Source organism: Malus sylvestris, chromosome 6, assembly GCF_916048215.2.
Source record: "Malus sylvestris chromosome 6, drMalSylv7.2, whole genome shotgun sequence".
NCBI classification, from domain to species: domain Eukaryota; kingdom Viridiplantae; phylum Streptophyta; class Magnoliopsida; order Rosales; family Rosaceae; genus Malus; species Malus sylvestris.
In genome coordinates, this window is record NC_062265.1 from 20922613 (window position 1) to 20940783 (window position 18171).

An 18171-nucleotide genomic window follows, 5' to 3' on the forward strand; every position below is an offset into this window, starting at 1 on the left:
AAATTACTAAAGTTTGCACTGAAATATCTATAAAATCTCCTAATTTTGTCAATTATTGAACCAGAATACCAAAGTTCTATCAAAATTATTAATATTGCCAAATTTTAAAAAACGTACAGAAAATTAAAAAAAAACATACAAAAAATACATAACTGATACTTCTTGCAAAAAGCCTTTTAAATGCTTTTGAAACAAACCCTACAATCCCTAGAATATGTCACCCATGGAAATCTAGTTCCTCCCAAATGGGTCACAACACTCACCACCGTGTCTAAAGGAGCAAGTTCCACAAATGGTAAACGGAAGCAAACATAACAAGCACATGGATCCAATCCAGGGATCTACCATCATAAAATTCACTCCAAAATCCAAATAAATTGAATAATAATATAACTGCTCAGAGACAAATGTGGAATGTTGTAGCCTACAAATTCTGTACATGAAATATTCTCTCTGTCTTTCTAATGCTTGTTTTGGCAATGGACTCCCCCAAAAGACACAAAATTTGGAACTGAAAACATAACAAATTAAGAAATAATGAACCCTAAACAATCAATTGGATAAAAGGGAAAAGAAGCTGCTTCAAATTCCTAACTTCGATCAAATGGTGGGTGCTTATATTTCACTGATCTCACCCTCTTTACATAAACCAACATCTATCACCATGGTCCCCTTCTTCTTCGACTCCATGATCCTGCAACAATTTCGCCTCGGAGACTGCCCAAAAACACAGCAATTGAAAATGCGTTAGTGAGAGTTTTTGTTTTGGTCGTATCACAAGACAACAGAGGAAGAGTACAAGGTCTTAAAAATACTTACTCTATCCCATAGGTGCGGGTCAGGCTTCTTATGAACCTCGACTTTGTCGAGATTGGAAGGATTAGCCATCTTCCACTTGCAGTGGGGATGAGGGGTACGATGCTGGACATACTCGCTGATTGTTGAATTCGTTGTCGCATTAAACCTTACATTTGACAAGTAATAGACAAAAGGCTTCTGGCATGGGTTTCGGCTGACTGGACGAGTGTTGAATGCATATGCTGTGTAATCTGCCCTTCTGTACCAATTCAAAAACGTCCGGGAAGGCATTTCCATCTCGCGGGGTGAAAAGACTCCCCGAAAAATTTGAACAGCAAAGCCCCATGAAACTGAAATGGTCCAGCTCTTTGATTTGTCGTAGCAGATGGATTGTTGTATGATTCCTGCTGAGTCCAGCTTCACTGGTATAAAAAGCCGCTGAAGGGCTTGAATACGGGTCACATTGGGGAAGATGGGCTCAACCACATCCAGGTGATGCATTGTCACTAAGGGTGCCACTGGGTGTGCTGCAAGGAGCCCGAACAGGTTTCCGTACACATCATACTGAGAGCCATCAATACGAAAGAAATGTACAGTAAGTTCACACCAAATCTATCTAAATAAATCTACAATTTAACCATAAAGAAAAACAAAGACTGTTACAAAGAATCTAATATAGAAGTGAGACTGCTATTTATTCACACTCAACCCCTCAAACGAGAACAACATTGGAAACGGCAGCGGAGGATCTTGCTCTATTAGTACACATACTGGAAGAACCCTTAGTGAAAATTGGAAATTTATACTCGATTTCTTTTTAACCAAGGCATACCCAACTACTGGTTTACCCAACTAAATGCCAATGAGACTACATGTTTCACAATTTGTGATGTGTGGGCAACAGAAGTAGGACGGCTTGAGAAAGTAACTCATGAGGAAGAAGAGATTAGTGGCTTGAAAATGAGGGGTCCCAATTTACCATTTTAGAACAAGGTGTTCAACCTAAACCTAGATTCTCCTTAAAAATTAAGGAAACAAATTAAGAAATACTATCCCACATTAAATAATGAACTGCATTACAACAACAATGCCACTGCACTCCGTATTATGCCAAGCCTTCTGTTGGATCCAAGTACTCCAAGCCCTTTTTTAGAGTCTTTTACCCCTTTGGTCCTAAGACTCTATCTTGTAATCGCATATTTTAACCGGAGCATCTGTATGCCTTCATTTCACATGTGCAAACCACCTAAATTGATTTTCTCGATGCAAAACTAAATCTACATTCGTTCGATGCAAAAGCTAAATCTACATTTGTTGGATGCAAAAACTAAATCTACATTCTTTCGATGCAAAACATATATCGGTTTAACCTAAAGCTTGCAACAAATCCACCATCGTCTGCCATAATTCAATGTATTATAGGAGAAATTTAAAAAAACAAAGGACCACAAAGTTTTAACCTTTTTCACCTCAACAGACTGCCCACATAAATGGGGTTGGGTAAAACTTAAGCTTCACTCATTCAATTGGACTTGGATTGTCTGCCCTCCCCCATCCCATACCCTTCCCATCCCCTTCTATTTCTGCGGTCACAGTTAAGCTACATCAATATTTTAAATTCCAATTGTTTTTTGTCTTATTATTTCTATAAAAAAAAATTAATATAAAATATTAACGTGACTTAACCGTGACCACAGAAATAATAGGAGGGGATGAAGGGTATGGGATGGGGAAAGCAGACAATCCAGGTCCAATTCAATTGTCTAGTCAGGACACTGCTCACTCACTCACTGACTCAAGGAGCGTGGCGTGCACGGCCAGCTACTGTCTCGTTGCGTAGTGAGCTGCTAGACAAAAACCCGGTCTAACCTCTTTAGTTCACGTGGGGCCCAGCGTGTCGTCTTCGTAACCGAGCATTAACAGCATTGAGCAAATTACCCGCCTAGTGAACCGACAGAACCAACCGGCCCAACCAACTAAATTACTATCAGCCTCAGATTTCCCGAAACCGGAAAGTAACGTAATCGGGAATTATCGAACTAAGAAAACGATTAAACATTAATTAGCTCGACAATACTTATCGAACTAAGAAGATTATTAAACATTAATTAACTCGATAATACTTAATTAATCAAGGAACGCTAATTAATTGTAGTTCCAGAACTCAATGCAAACACTAAGAGCCAAACCGACACTGACCCAAGTCGTGTTTCGGTCAATATCTCGGCCGAAACTCTTTAGTTTCGGGAGTTGCCGGGTGTAATTCGTAGTTGCCATTGCAGGAAATCGAGCAGGGTTTTCAAATTTGGAAAAAAACCCAGATAAATTAAAGCCAAATTACGACTAATTAAGGCAAAAACAAATCAAATTAAGCACCCACCGACAGATTAGAGTACGGACCTGGTGAAATCCGAGTTCTTTAGTGAGTGGGACGCCGAGTTCCGCCATGCACGCCTGCATTCGGTCGTCGGAGCCGTAGAGTCCTGGGTACCTCTGAATGCACCGGTCCTGCATTTTGCTCAGCGCCAGCGCCAGCGGGTAGCTGATGGCGAAGCCGCCGCCGCCGTACGCCATGCCATACGAGAAGAAAATGTTCTGCAGGTGGCTTTCTGATAAGCTCCCGATATAATAGTACTGCGTGTGGTCGTACTTCCTCAGGACCCGGACGAGGTTGTCGGTGATGAAAACGGTGTCGTCGTCGCCCATCACGAACCACCGCACGTCCTTGAGGCCAAGACGCAGCGTTTCGCTCACGATCCGGGATATCCGAATCGCGGACCGGTGGCCCTGTTTGTTGGTGTAGGTGAACCCGGAGGTGTCGCCGGAGATTTTAATCGGCGGGAGACCGGCGCCTTCCGGGTTTTTATCCTCAACTTCGCGGTCCAGCCAGACTATCCCGCGCATCGACTTGGGCTTGTACCAGAGCTTGATGTAGTTCTTCCTCTGTTCCCAGAGCTTGGCGGAGGCGGCAATGCCGAAAACGATGTCGTTTATCTCCGTCGGCTGGTTTGCTTTATCGGGTTTTTGGGTTTTGAGCTGGAGAATCTGGGAAGTCCGATCTTGGGCGGTGGTGGTGTTGGCGGAAGAGGAGGAGGAGGAGGAGATGCGGAGAGGGTTGAAGGGGTCGCTGTCGTCTGAGCAGGCGGCGCGTGAGGTGGAGACGAGCTTAAGAGTGTAGACGATGTAAGTGAGAGAGACGAAGAGGATGAGCCAGACGAGGAGTTTAGGGGTGGCTCTAGATTGGGAGCCGGGTCCAGGAATCGGGGTCCCTGTGGAGCTCCGCATCTGATCCCAAATCACTTTCTCTTGATCTTTCTGGCTCGCTTTCATTTTTCTCAACTCCCTCTCTCCCGCAAAGCTCAACCCTTTTCACTGCACTCTCTGTTGATTAAAAAAAAATCACAGGTTTTGCAGCATTGGGTTTCCAAAAGGGTGTTCGATTTGGGGAATTATTTGGGTCCTTTGGAAACCCAAATGGGTGGTTCAGATCTCTCTGGAATTTTCAGCGGCGGTGAAGGATTGGGGATTCAATGGGAGGGAAGAGGAGAAAGAAGATGACGATGGTGATGGTGTTGGGGTTGCAGAGGAGGTGTAAAGCTCAGAGCTTGCATTGCTTTGCTGCCAGGTTGCACAAGACTCCACATCCCCGAATAGAGCCGCATCCCCAAATATTAATCTGTTTTTTTTTCCTCTATTTTTATTATACTTTTTTTTTTTTTTTGTTCTTGGTTTTTTGTGTGTTAATATCAGAATTTGCCCCTCAAAGTTTTTAAGGTTTTTTCACTTTGGTCTTTCACTATTTTTTGGTTAAAAATTGACCGTCTTTTAATATATGCTTATAATGACTAAAAGTGAGTTTCTTTATAAAAGTTGACTAAATAACATATGATTATTGTTATTTTTAGGGTTCTTGGGTAACCCATATACTTTAACAAGTCTTTTACTATTGGCATGTGACCTGTTTAAAAGTGAGTATGACTTAGAGATAAAACCAACAACACAGAATCAACTGATGGGATTAAGCTCACTTTTAATAGTAGCACAATTTGGTTAATCTAACTACTCATCGTTAATACATTGATTTCCAGTCGTTCCAAACAATTTTCTGGTTTACATAATTGCCACAACAATCCACTCCAACCAAGGAATTAGCTGAATTGAATTATACTCGCCATTTACATCTTGTCGAATTTTGTAATTTGACTCGTCACAATTTCATCATTTAACATACTTTCAAATTTTTAGCGATCAACTTGGGACGACAAAATTGAGGATCAAAGTGAAACCACCACTAAAATTCAGGGGCCAAACTTTAATTACATCTTCTTATTTTTATTTCTCATTTGGGTCCCAAACATGGTGGTTCAGTCTTGGGTTGGGTTGGGTTAGGTCACTTGCTTTCTGGCTTGGATCATAGAGATCAGAAACTATTCTAATTATTTAAGATTCCACGTATCCAATGGCCTGAAATTTGTTTTATTTGTTTTATTTTTTAATTTTGCCTAAAATTTGTTTTGTACACTAATCTAATTTATTTTTTTCCTTCTGCCAACCACTAATCTAATTAATTAAGTACGCTAATCATGTGGCTTGTCCCGACCCTAGTGGCTTGATCGCAATTACTAATGATAAGTGGCACTAGGCTTTAAAAGTTTACTATTTTATTATTATCTTAGATTTTTCAGGGAGAGGTTGCTACTCATGCAGTAATTGCTCGCAGGTCTTAAACTTCTGTATTGTATATGATTTTGTTCCTATGAAAATTTGGATACAAAAAGACTTAGTTTACAATTGACACATTCCTTATGCACATCACATTGTTACAAACGGATAGTGTTATTAACATACTCATTTTTGTCTTCTATATAGTTTTGTTGATTTTTAATCATTGATCTTCTTCAATTTATTCGACCTGACGATTAGAAATTAAAAAAAAAAGTGTGAATAACATTACTCATTACAAATTTACAAATTAACTCATCAAAAGTACAAAAAGGAGATAAAATATATATAACTCAAAATTCAAGTTGAATTGAGAAATGACTTGCAGAAACAAGTGGCTTGTAACTCAGTTAGTTAAGTGTATTTACTCTTACACTTAAGGTCTCATGTTCAAATCTCTCTCTTTATAGTTTCATAGATATATTCTATCGTTTGTAAAAAAATAAAAGACTTATACATAGAAAGAAGCCAAGTACTTTTCCTCTGAAAATAAGTAAAAAGTGGATGCATAGAATTCAATAATTAATTGTACTAAGTTTAATTAATTTGAGTCCATAATTGTATCTAATCAAATACATTGCAATTAATACTTTTACCCAGTAAAAAAAACCTAATACTTTTATGATTTATGCTATAACATTGTATTTTACCATTTTCTTAAATGCATCAATACAAATGAAAACTTACCATTTTCTTAAAAATCATCTTAACCGATATTTTCTCATTTTATCTTCAATTGCAGTCACTCTAACTTTACCTTGGATATCCTCATCTTAATCCCATCATTTTTCGTGTGCCAACGCATCCATGAAAGCATTCTCATCTCTGTTACACTTATTTTTTGTACATGTTTCTTTTTTATTATCCAATATTCTATGTCATAAAGCATCACTTGACACACCCTGACCTAGATTGAGGCATGTTGGCCGTCACGTGAGGGTGACGTAGCCATGTGCACAGTGTGTAAGCAATATTAATATGAGAAATGCAAATAAACAAAAACCAAACCAACTAGAGCACTGGATAAGATAAGGTGCAAGTACGATATTATGTGTGATTGCACAACCAGAGCATAAGTAGCCTAAGTGTAGTCCAGCAGAACGAATACTAATTATACAACACCCAAAGGTGATCCTAAATTGGTGATACTTTGTTAGAACCTCCGTCAAATCCTCGTAAGCCACCAACAAGCACTCCTACCTAAAACCTGGAGGGGCGCAAAACAGAAATTGTGAGTGGGAAAAAACAAAGATTTCCAAAACCATTTCAACATCAAAGATAGTAACCTCTCGCCGTAAAACTTGTATAATTTCCTAGAAAATAGAATATATACATATTTCAAAACCATGTTTAGTATAGTAATATTCAAAAGTATGCCATGCCAAATATCTCAAATAACTGAATAAGTAACTCATGTGAATTAACTCATGAGAAATAACATATCAGCCGGATCCACCTAAAGTGGCATGTACAGCTGAATCTATAGCTCAACAAGTATGCCTGCACATGAGTTGGAACCACCTATAGTGGTCTATACGATAGGACAAGGTGTAAATAAATACACTCTAGTGCTACGATCACGTGAAGACGGTGCGAATAATCGCGGCTCACCTACTAGTCGGAACCACCTACAGTGGTATGTACGACATGACTGTGCACCTAACCCGAATCCAAGGTCAGCATATGGTGCGGGAGGTGAACATCACGTGAATGACTGTGCCCTAACCACGGGCGGGAGCACTAACATCGGGGTGCAGGTTTATGAGCTCTTAACACATTCACATAATCATCAATTCACATAAAGAATCTACAACTCACATGGTACTTACCTGAGCGTCCACATCGTCAAATCACATTTATGCATACCATATAAATTCATAGTCTAAGCATAAATCAATAGGCATGATATTTCAAAACATAATTTCATTTAAACACATTTTCTAGGAAAAATACCAAGTATATAAGTATATACTGAAAACCAAAAGCCCACTCACTGATATGTGGAAAGGTCGTAGCCCCTGAGTCTCGCTTGATTACGCTCGTCCTTTGGATATGTCTCACCTATATACGAAACAACTAGATAAACGTTATTTTAAAGCACATAACCAAAATTAGGTAATAACTTCTCATACATTGCTCAATTGGGGTGTTTGAATATACCAACGTGATCTACTCAACCTTACAAACATCCCTATAATTTTAGAAAAATTTTCTAAGCACCCACGCACCCTCATGCGTTGGCCAAGGCACGGCCAGACGCGCCGCCCACGCGTTGGCACGTGCCTGGCACATTGACGGATTCCCTAACGGCGTTAGGGAATATTCCGTAAAAAATCAGCATATATCGTTAAATATACCTGACGCCGTTAGTCGCTGTTAAGAATATTCCGTCAAAGTTAACGGAATATTTGTCTTCTTCTCCAGTGTGTCACCGGATTCCGTTGCCATCGTCGTCTGTGTTGCCGGAAACTGTTAAACCTTCAAACCATCATTTCTCACTCATTTTAGCACCAAAATCTATGAAATTTATATCAAAATGACGCTTAGGACTAGAGGAACACTTCCTTACCACTTTTAGGTCCTAAAATTCATGGAATCTCGCCAAAAAAATCACGATAATTCGGCCACCTCTGCAACTTGTCAACCCCGAGCTTCCTAACGTCCAAAACCTTCCAAAATTCTTCCTTAAGCTTCGTGAAGAAGTTCTAAGGCTCTCTAACACCTCCAAACTTGAAGAAAAGTCCGCGATCACGATAGATGAACAGTGCACCAAATCGGAGGTTTTCTGGTTCTCAAGTTCTACGAGTTTTCACATTGAACTAATGACATGGATGAGCTCCTGGACTTGCAAAGAACACAAAGATAACTTTCACAACCTCGATCTGTGCATGAAATGGTTGCTAGAGGAGTTGCCCGTATAGTTGTACGTACTATGAAGGAAATTTGAGAGAAAATGAGAGAGAGAGAGAGAGAGAGAGAGAGAGAGAGAGAGAAAGAGTCAACGGGAGTTTGGTATGGGTGTGTCCAGCTTGGGTCACCAACCAAAAAAAAAAAAGAAAATCTAAGTCCTAATTGAATCTAAATAATTAGGACTTAAAATGATTGATCCAATTCTTTTAACTCACTTCATTTTCCTTAGACCAAATATCCAATTACAACCCAACGCTAAGGGTAAAGTCGTCATTCCACACTAACGAGAACAAAATAATTAATGTTTCGGGATGGGCTGTCACAACCTACCCCCTTAAGAAAATTTCATCCCAGAAATTTCACACATTAACATAGAAACCACTAATAACTATAAAATAAACGTGGATACATCTCTTTTATACGCTTTTCCGTCTCCTAGGTGGCTTCCTCCACTGAGTGATTCTTCCACAAAACTTTCACCAAGCGCACAGTCTTATTCCTCAAAACCTTATCTTTCCAATCCAAAATCATCACTGGCTCCTTATCATAAGTCAAATATGGATTAATTTCCAATGGTTGATGAGGTATCACATGTGACGGATTTGAAATGTAATGATGAAGCATGGAAACATGGATCACATTGTGCACTTTAGACAACTCGGGAGGCAACTTAAGCCTATAAGCAACTTCATCGACTCGCTCGGTGATCTGATACGGTTTGATGTACCTAGGACTTAACTTACCCTTTTTCCTGAACCGTACTATACTTCTCCACTGTGACAACTTCAGAAACACCTAATCACCAATTTTATACACCCGGTCAGTGGCATGCTTGTCTGCTAAACTTTTCTGTCGATCCTGGGCCGCTTTCAGGTTAGACTTAATTATCTGAACATTTTGAGTAGTCTCATCCACAATCTCAGGGCCCACCAAAAATCTTTCACCAACCTCTGACCAATATAAAGGTGTACGACAAGATTTGCCATAAAGTGCCTCAAAAGGTGACATACAATGCTCCAATGGTAGCTATTATTATACGCAAACTCCATCAAATCTAACCGCTGATGCTAGGCATCGCCAAACTGCAATACCGAAGATTTTAGCATATCCTCTAGTGTCTGAAGAGTTATCTTAGATTGTCCGTCTGTCTGAGGATGATATGTCGTACTATAGAGTAACCTCGAACCAAAAGCCTCCTAAAATGCTACCCATAACTTAGAAGTGAATCTAGGATCCCGATCCGAGATAATACTAATTGGAACTCCATGATACTTAACGATTTTCGATATGAACAATTCAGCTAATTGGCTTAAAGAATATTTGTCCCTTACTGGAATAAAATGCACTGACTAAGTAAGCCGATCAACTATCACCCAAATTCCATCATAACCATTTCGTGTACGAGGAAACTTGTACACAAAGTCTTTGGTAATGTTTTCCCATTTCCATTGTGGAATGCGAAGTGACTGCATCAATCCAAATGGCTTTTTCCTTTCAGCTTTGACCTGCTGACAAATAGCACACCTATTTACATACTTAACAATTTCTTATTTCATACCCGACCAATAATATAATGGTCGAATGGTATGATACATTTTAGTACCTTCAGGATGCAATGCATAAGCTGAGCAGTGTGCTTCATCCAAAATTTCTTACTTTAATTCCACATTATTCGGCACGTACATTTTGTTCTCCTGCATAAGCATGTCATCAATCTCCCGAATTCTGAGATCTTTCTTTTTCCCTTGATTTCCTGCCTCAACGAACTCTTGGATTTCTTCATCATTCATTTGAGCCTCGAGTGCTCAATCAATTAATATTGGCCTGACCTGAAAATTAGCAAGGTTTCCTCTCGTTTTTCCACCCCTAACTTCACTCAAGTGGACCTCCAATCCACCAGAAGAGGAACATGACAAGCCTACAAAGCATTAATTCTCCCTTGAGGCTTCCTACTAAGTGCATCCACTACCACATTTGCACGACCAAGGTGATACTCAATCGTGCAAGCATAATCACTGAGTAAATCAATTCATCTTCGTTGTCAAAGATTAAGATCCTTCTGAGTAAAAAGATATTGAAGACTTTTATAATCCGTAAAGATCTTACATTTTTCGCCATAAAGATAATGTCTCCAAATCTTCAAAGCAAAGACGATAACTGCTAACTCAAGATCATGAGTAGGATGATTCATCTCATGAGGCTTCAACTGTCGCGATGCATAAGTAATCACTGTTGGAAGTATGCCCACAAAGCCACTCATTTGATGTAATAGCTTTTGGAATACTTATTGTATTAAACTTTTATATGTTTAATGAAGGGCAAAACTTATTGTTAATCACTATTTATTGTATCATGTGTTTAAGCAATAAGGAAATCCAAGGAATGTATTTGATCTAAGAGATAAGTGATTTAAGTAAGTTAGATTATTGAGACATTTCTCTTATGTTCATTCCTAAAACGTTCCTAGCCATAGGATTGCCAATTGGGTATTGACAATCCGCTAAGGTTTGTATGTGTTATGTCGACTCAAGCGCAAGTATGACTAGTCTCAAGTCATTTAGTGTTGGACACTAAGGCAAACACATAGGTGCTCAAAAGAGTGATCGAGTACACTGAACAACGATCAAAAGAGAGTTCGAACATACATGTCATGTAAGAACTCGAGAGTTACAATATGCAAAGTAGTCCTTTGACCTGAGGCATCATAGATGTCTAATGGTTAGGTCCTTGATCTTTGATCATGTCAAAGGCATTCCATTAGAGTGTCCACGGCATTGTTGTGGTCAAGCTACCTAGTCATGTAGGCATATGAATTACAAGTTTGCCACTCACAAGTGATGAAGTATAAATTCAACTTTATAGCTTTATTTTCTTTTAGGGTTTTTCTTGGTGAAATGAGGTGAAACTTTTTCTCTCATTCTCTCTAAAGAGGCCGGCCACCTAGGGAAGAAATAGCTAGCAATCTCTTCTTCCCTAAGTCATCCATTTCATCTTCACATCACATCCTTGGTGAAGAGACTTAGAGACATCAAGCTTTTGATGTTTTGGAGAACAAATCCTCAAATCCTCAAAGAAGCAAAGGAACACTAAAAGGAGGAAAATCACAAGGAAGATCCAAGAAGCAATGAGGTGACTTGAAGGCCCTCCACTTGGGTGAATCCCTTGTGTAATTAAGGATGAGCTTCAAGGGTAAAGAAACTCTAAATCTTTCCTTCTCTTTAATGTTGTTAAAGAGTTTATTGGTTCACCATATACTAGGCTTTGAAAGTCATGGGTTTTATGAATTGTTTTTGAATGCATGCCTACTTTAATGTGTTAATAGTTTGCATATGTATTCAAATGTTCTTACTTGTTCTTAGTTAGGACAAAATTTTTCCTTCAATCACCCTACCATGTTGCATCAACACACATCCCAGACCATTCAAGGAAGCATCACTGTAGATCTCAAAATTACCACTATCATAAGGAAACACCAAAACAGGTGCATGAGCGAGACAATATTTCAACTGCTGAAAACTTTGCTCACAGTTATCATCCCACTCAAACTTAACATCCTTCCTGGTTAACCTCGTCAACGGTAATGCAATAATTGAAAAATCCTTAACAAACCATCTATAAAGTTAATCAGCTAGGCCAAGAAAACTTTGTACCTCAGTGACGATTCGTGGTTGCTCTCAATTCTCAACAGTTGCCACTTTTTAGAATCCACCTGAATACCTTGAGTAGATATGACATGTCTCAGAAATGCCACTTGATTAAGCCAAAATTGGCATTTGCTAAATTTAGCGTACAACTGATGTTTCCTTAATCTCTTTAGCACCTAAGTAAGATGTCAAACATGCTTTAATTTAGACTTAAGAGTATACCAGAATATCGTCAATAAAGATAATAACAAACCTGTCCAAATATGGTTGGAATACTCGATTCATCAAATCCATAAAAGCTGCAGGTGCATTAGTTAACCCGAATGGCATCACAAGAAACTCACAATGACCATAACGAGTCCTAAAAGCTGTCTTAGGAACATCTTCTCTTTTAATCTTTAATTGATAATAACCAAACCTTAAATCAATCTTAGAAAACACACAAGCGCTTCGAAGTTGATCAAATAAATTATCTATACGCGGCAATGGATAACGGTTTTTAATTGTTACCCGATTCAATTGCCTATAATCAATGCATAGCCTCAAAATTCTGTCTTTCTTCCTCACAAATAAAACTGGAGCTCCCTAGGGGTGAAGTACTAGGCTAAATAAAACCCTTATCAACTAATTCCTGCAACTGAATCTTCAATTCCCTCAATTCAGTAGGAGCCATTCTATAAGGAGTTAAAGATATAGGATCTGTACCTAGAAGTAAATCAATAGTGAACTCCACATTTCGGTCTGGCGGCAATCCAGGTAAATCATCAGGGAATATATCAGGAAAATGCCCGACTACTCGTACATCCTTCACATTGCTAGGAACATTATCATTCAACACTACATGAGCCAAATATCCCTGACAACCTTTTTCTAACAACTTTTTAGCTCTTATGGCAGTAATAACACCATGCCTCACCCCACTACGCTCGCCCACAAAAGTAACCTCAGATAATCCAGGACGATGAAAAGTAACTGTTTTCCCATAACAATCTATATTGGCATGATTGTAATGCAACCAATCTGTGCCCAAAATCACATCAAAATCCACAATATCTAACGGGATGAGATTAGTTGGCATAACTACATCCTCCACTAACACGGGACATCCTGGATATACATAACTAACATAACATTTCTCCCCTTTAGGCATTGCAAACTCTAAATCATATCCAAGAGGTGTAGGATGAGGTTGTGTCAACTGAGCAAACGTATAATAAATAACAGAATGTGTAGCACCATAATCAATTAATACTCTAGCAAAATGACCAAGAATACTCAACGTACCCATGATCAAATCAGGATTATTCTGAGCATCCTGCAATATCATGTGGTGTATACGTCCATAGGTCTGTTGTCGTCCTCCAGGACCTCTGCTAGCTTGATTACTTCGCCCCTGCACACCTCGCATTTGACTTGGCTGACCAGGCTGCCTCGAAGATCTCTGCACTACTGGAAGCACCCTCTACGTGCTGGGCTATCCTCCAGGATACCATTGAGATCCACCAGCTGAATGCGGTGAATATGGCATATAACCTCCAGGATACTGACGATAACCATTTTCCTGATACGGGTCATGTGGGTACTGATACTGCCCTGCGGAATAAGGAGCTACATCGCCCTAGTAATGATAAACACTTCCGCGACTCGTCTGACCATAACTTCTAGATCCTTGAACTTGCTGGATCGACACTGGTGGTGCTAAGGAAGGCTGCTGGGGCCTCTGCTGATTCTGAGGACAATGCATAGCCCTATACCCCATTTGACCACAAGTATAGCATCCGTTACTACCTCGCATACACTCCCCAAAGTGCTGATTATTACAACTGCAACATAAAGGTGTACATGTGCCACTAAAATCCATCTGCCTCTGAAAACGAGGTTCTCTAGAAAATCTAGCACATCTCATCTGACCAGTGGAACCCCAACTTCTAATTTCCATCCTTTTCTTCCTCCTCACTCTCACTAGGCATATTCTCTGAATCTTCAATTCGTAGCAAAATCTCATAAAACTCTTGGTAAGTAGCACAGGAAACTATGGTCGCCATAGAACACCATTTCTTTCGAGTACCCAACCTAAAACGACAGAGCATCTCAACCGGATTAGTAGCAACCTCCGGGTGATAGCGAGATAAATCAGTAAACCTCCTGTAATACTTATTAGCCGTCATCTTTCCCTACTTTAGGTGCGTGAATTTTTGCTTCTTGCGATCTATATATTTTGAAGGAATGAATCTATTCTGAAATGACTGCTTAAAAACTTCCCAATCAGCAGCTTCATCTGGTGATAATTGATAAGACTCATGTTTCCACCAGGATGCAGGCTGCTCACCTAAAAACCAGGTAGTCATCTTAACCCACCTATCCTCCAGAAAATTCCCCTGTCTATGCATCAAACATAAGGCATTCTCAAGATGATTTATCCATTTTTTTGCTCCTTCAGACCCTTCATTTACCCATGAAATTACTCAACTTCAAATTATACACAGCCTCTAGATGAGTCATTTGGGGAGGGCGAAATGAAGAATGAATAACATTAGCTATAACTTCCCCTAACTGAGCTATATTAGGGAAACTAGACTCAGCTGAAGGACGTGGCTCTCTACGAGACGGTATAGTTTTGACAGAAGACACCAAGATAATTAGAACATTCACAAGATATGCAGGACTGCCAAACCTAGGCTCTGATACCAAACTGACACACCCCGACCTAGATCGAGGCATGTTAGCCGTCACGTGAGAGTGGCGTAGTCATGTGCACAGTGTGGAAGCAATATTAATATAAGAAATGAGAATAAACAAAAACCAAACTAACTAGAGCACCAGATAAGATAAGGTGCAAGTGCGATATTAAGTGTGATTGCACAAGCAGAGCATAAGTAGCCTAAGTACAATCCAACATGATGAATACTAATTGTACAACACCCAAAGGTGATCTTACATTGGTGATAATTTGTTAGAACCTCCATCAAAATCCTCTTAAGGCACCAACAAGCACTCTTACCTAAAACCTAGAGGGGCGCAAAATAGAAAGTATGAGTGGGCAAAAACAAAGTTTTCCAAAAGCATTTCAACATCAAAGATAGTAACCATTCGCCGTAAAACCTGTATAATTTCCCTGAAAATAGAATATATACATATCTCAAAACCATGCTCAGAATAGTAATATTCAAAAGTATGCCATGACAAATATCTCAAATAACTGAATAAGTAACTTAGGTGAATTAACTCATGAGAAATAACATATTAGCCAGATCCACCTAAAGTGGCCTGTACAACTGAATCTATAGCTCAACAAGTATGCCTGCACACGAGTTGGAACCACCTATAGTGGTCTGTACGACAGGACATGGTGTAAATAAATACACTCTAGTGCTACGATCACGTGAAGATTGTGTGAATAATCGCGGGTCAGCTACTAGTCGGAACCACTTATAGTGGTCGGTACGACAGGACTGTGCACCTAACTTGGATCCAAGGTGAGCGTATGGTGCGGGAGGTGAACATCACGTGAAGGACTGTGCCCTAACCACGGGCGGGAGCACTAACACCGGGGTGCAGGTTTATGAGCTCTCAACACATTTCACAAAATCATCAATTCACATAAACAATCTACAACTCACCTAGTACTTACCTAAGCGTCCACATCATCAAATCACATTTATACATACCATACAAATTCATAGTCTAAGCATAAATCAATAGGCATGGCATTTCAAAACATAATTTCATTTAAACACATTTTCTGGGAAAAATACCAAGTATATAAGTATATACTGAAAACCAAAAGCCCACTCACTGATATGTGGAAGGGTCGTAGCCGCCGAGTCTCGCTTGATTACACTCGTTCTCTGGATAGGTCTCACCTATATGCGAAATAACTATATAAACGTTATTTTAAAGCACATAACCAAAACTAGGGAATAACTTCTCATACATTGCTCATTTGGGGTGTTTGAATATACCAACAGGATCTACTCAACCTCACAAACATCCGCATAATTTTAGAAAAATTTTCCAAGCACCCACACGCCCTCACGCGCTGGCCAAGGCACAGCCAGACATGCCGTCCACACGCAGGCACGTGCCTGGCACACTAACGGATTCCCTAATAGTGTTAGGGAATATTTCGTCAAAAATCAACATATACCATTAAATATACCTGACGCTGTTAGTCGCCGTTAGGAATATTCCATCCAAGTTGACGGAATATTCGTCTTCTTCCCCAGTAAGTCACTGGATTCCTTTGCCGTTGCCGTCTGTGTCGTCGGAAACCGGGAAACCTTCAAACCATCATTTCTCACTCGTTTTAGCACCAAAATCCATGAAATTTATATCAAAATGAAGCTTAAGACTAGAGGAACACTTCCTTACCACTTTTAGGTTCAAAAACTCACGGAATCTCGCTAGAAAAATCATGATAATCCGCCCACCTTTGCAACTTGTCAAACCCGAGCTTTCTAACATCCAAAACCTTCCAAAATTCTTCCCTAAGCTTCGTGAAGAAGTTCTAAGGCTCTCTAACACCTCCAAACATGAAGAAAAGTCCGCGATCACGATAGATGAACATTGCACCAAATGGGGGATTTTCTGGTTCTCGAGTTCTACGAGTTCTCACGTCAAACTAATGGCATGGATAAGCTCCTTGACTTGCAAAGGACACAAAGATCACCTTCATAGCCTTGATCCGTGCATGAAATGGTTACTAGAGAAGTTGTCCGTGCAGTTGTACGGACAATGGTGGAAATCCGAGAGAAAATGAGAGAGAGAAGGAGTCAACTGAAGTTTGGTATGAGTGTGTCCAACTTAGGTCACCAACCAAAAACAAAGAAAATCTAAGTCCTAATTGAATCCAAATAATTAGGACTTAAAATGATTGGTCCAATTCTTTTAACACACTTCATTTTCCTTAGACCAAATATCGAATTACGACCCAACACTAAGGGTAAAGATGTGATTCCACACTAATGAGGATAAAATAATTAATGTTTCAGGATGGCTGTCACATCGCTGGCCTTATTGATGTGCTATAAATTTTTTCCTTTAACTTTAATATCATAATTTCATGGACAACGCAGATTATTATATATAATGAAACATTAATGGTTGACTTAATTATTTTTTAATACCAAATCCACCAATCCAGACCCTTAAAATTTGATCTAATGACTAAAACCAGGGGGGCCCTTTAAAAGTTATAATAACTTTAGCCATTAGATCAAATTTCAATAGTCTAGATTTGTGGATTTGGTGGAAAGGATTTAGAGATGATCCATTTCCGTATCTGGATTACTGAAACAGGTAGATGATGTAAAATAAAAGCAATTGTTGGGGTTGCTTGTATTGAACATTTGAATCTATGAACCATAGAGAGTTGCTAGGTTCATCTAATTTTAATACTTGAAGTTAGTGAACTTTAATTTAGGATGAACTTCTTAATTGTTTGATACTTCTTTTAAAAGGGTTTTAAAAAGCTAACTATATTGGTATAAAAAGTTAAAGAAAAAAGAAGAAAAAAAGGTTTAAGATTTGCTGGCTATGGGTATGTGAGGAAGATCTTAGGTCATATCCAACCAACCCATCCAAAGGGTTATAGGGCTAAATATAGCTCAATGACACGAAAACTGTCTCTAACTGAAGGTGCCTAAAGGGCCCGTGGGCCTCGCTAGGCCAAAAATGGGAAATCAGGTTAACCGGCTGGCCCAATCCAGCCAGCCAGCTAGCCCCGGGCCGGCCCAAAATTCAAATGCCAATGGCTACCTGGCGTTAGCATGATGCTAGCTAGCAACGGCTAGCTGACGCCAGGTTACCGTTGGCTTTGAATTGTTTGTTTTTTTTTTGGACAAAATTAAAAAAAAAATCTATTTTTTCCCTATAACTACCTAAGCCATTAAACAACATTAAACAACATTAAACAAAATTAAACAACATTAAACAACATTAAATAATATTAAATAACATTAAACTTAAATATCATCAAACAAGATAATCTCCACCCTAGTACTACTTGGGGGAGTTATTCAAATTTAAGCAACATGAAACTTAAACAACATTAAAAAAAAAAAAACATTTAACAATTTAAAACTTAAATGCCTACTCC

At 39.2% G+C, this 18171-nt stretch overlaps 2 protein-coding genes across 2 annotated transcripts; both read right to left on the reverse strand.

Annotated features, from left to right (window-relative positions):
- Nucleotides 1–355: 355 nt before the first annotated feature.
- On the reverse strand, nt 356–4470 carry LOC126626873 (uncharacterized). Its single transcript, XM_050296272.1, has 3 exons — nt 3199–4470; nt 820–1362; nt 356–717 (listed from the first exon to the last, which is right to left on the reverse strand). The coding sequence occupies exons 1-3, from the start codon at nt 4126–4128 to the stop codon at nt 616–618; spliced, it is 1575 nt and encodes a 524-aa protein (XP_050152229.1). The 5' UTR covers nt 4129–4470; the 3' UTR covers nt 356–615.
- A 4395-nt stretch (nt 4471–8865) lies between these two features.
- On the reverse strand, nt 8866–10220 carry LOC126625514 (uncharacterized). Its single transcript, XM_050294587.1, has 2 exons — nt 10087–10220; nt 8866–9181 (listed from the first exon to the last, which is right to left on the reverse strand). The coding sequence occupies exons 1-2, from the start codon at nt 10218–10220 to the stop codon at nt 8866–8868; spliced, it is 450 nt and encodes a 149-aa protein (XP_050150544.1).
- Between the last annotated feature and the right edge of the window lie 7951 nt (nt 10221–18171).